The sequence below is a fragment of the Tarenaya hassleriana genome, unplaced genomic scaffold (assembly GCF_000463585.1).
Source record: "Tarenaya hassleriana unplaced genomic scaffold, ASM46358v1 Cleome1, whole genome shotgun sequence".
Lineage (NCBI taxonomy): Eukaryota > Viridiplantae > Streptophyta > Magnoliopsida > Brassicales > Cleomaceae > Tarenaya > Tarenaya hassleriana.
In genome coordinates, this window is record NW_010960187.1 from 11021399 (window position 1) to 11022971 (window position 1573).

Sequence of the window (1573 nt, forward strand, 5' to 3'; positions counted from 1 at the left end):
GAAATTGCAGTCCAGTCCTATATTTTCTGAAATTTATAAATTATGCCCAAACTTTTATTTCGTATTAAAAGGCCCTAACTGAAATAACAGATTTTTCCAGAACTTTTAATTTTATCACCTTACCCCCAATCTCTTATTTTTATTTTTATATATATTTTTTTTAAATATTTCGTTCGTTATAATTCCACCACCTTTAAAAGAAGAATTCGTCCCGAATTCTAGAACTACTTAGTATGGTATGTATGATTTTTCTTACCAAAAAGGCGGGGATAACGAGCCTTCATGTCGTCCTCCAATTCCCAAGTCGCATCTCCTCCCTTGTGGTGTGTCCCCGTGACCTTTACTAGAGGAATTTCTCTTCTCCGCAGTTGTTTAACCTTTCGTTCAACAATTTCGATAGGTTCTTCTTCATAAGTCTCATCTGGTTTTAACTCAAGCGGTTGATAATCAATAATGTGATCAGGGTCAGGATGGTACTTCCGAAGCATGAACACGTGAAACACATCATGAACTTGTGCCAATTCGGGGGGTAAGGCAACCTTATAAGCCATTGCTCCTATCTTACTCAATACCTTGAAAGGTCCAATGAATCTGGGTTTTAGTTTTTCCGTCATTCCGAAGCGTGTTTTTCCTTTAGTTGCTTGTACTTTGAGAAATACTTCGTCATTCTCTTGAAAAGTTATGTCACGTCTATGTTTATCCGCGTAACTTTTCTGTCTATCTTGTGATGCCTTCATCTGTTTCTGGATTACTTTAATCTTGTATGTGGTTTCATCCTCTATATCAGGACCTAACAATCGTCTTTCTCCAACTTCTGTCCAACAGAGAGGTATCTTGCAAGGTCTTCCATATAACGCCTCAAAGGGTGACATCCCGATACTTGAATGAAAACTATTATTGTAGGCGAATTCCACAAGTGGTAAGTGACGATCCCATTATCCTCCCCAATCCAATACACACGCACGTAACATATCCTCTAGCGTTTGTATCGTTCTCTCTGATTGTCCATCGGTCTGGGGATGATAAATTGTACTCAATCGTACCTTAGTGCCCATAGCCTCTTGTAAACTGTTCCAAAATCTCGAAGTAAATCGTGGATCTCTGTCCGACACGATACTAATAGGGATTCCATGAAGTCTTACCACCTCTTCTATGTAGACCTGTGCTAAACGAGGCATTGAGAATGTCTTTTTAATCGCGATAAAATGTGCAGACTTAGTTAAACGGTCCACAATAACCCATATCGCATCATTTCCTTTTGGTTTCCTTGGCAAACCAACTATAAAATCCATCGTCACCAAGTCCCATTTCCACTGAGGTATCGATAGCGACTGTAGTTTTCCTGCAGGTACTTGGTGCTCGGCTTTAACTAGCTCACACGTTAGACAATGAGTAACAAACTTTGCAATATCCTTTTTCATGCCATGCCAAAGAAAGTATTGCTTAAAATTCCGATATATCTTTGTAGTACCCAGATGTATGGAATATCACGTATTATATGCCTCTTTCAATACTTCTTTCCTCAACTCTTCATCTTTAGGCACATAAACACGATCTCTCAATAGTATCAACC

At 38.8% G+C, this 1573-nt stretch overlaps 1 protein-coding gene across 1 annotated transcript; it reads right to left on the reverse strand.

Moving 5' to 3' along the window:
- Positions 1-224: 224 nt before the first annotated feature.
- Positions 225-872, reverse strand: LOC104825866. Its single transcript, XM_010558283.1, has one exon. It carries the CDS (start codon positions 870-872, stop codon positions 225-227), a length of 648 nt encoding a protein of 215 aa, XP_010556585.1.
- Between the last annotated feature and the right edge of the window lie 701 nt (positions 873-1573).

Bases quoted from the DNA above. Each gene is read 5' to 3' on its own strand.
- LOC104825866 (XM_010558283.1), bottom strand. From the start codon at position 872: ATGTCACCCTTTGAGGCGTTATATGGAAGACCTTGCAAGATACCTCTC.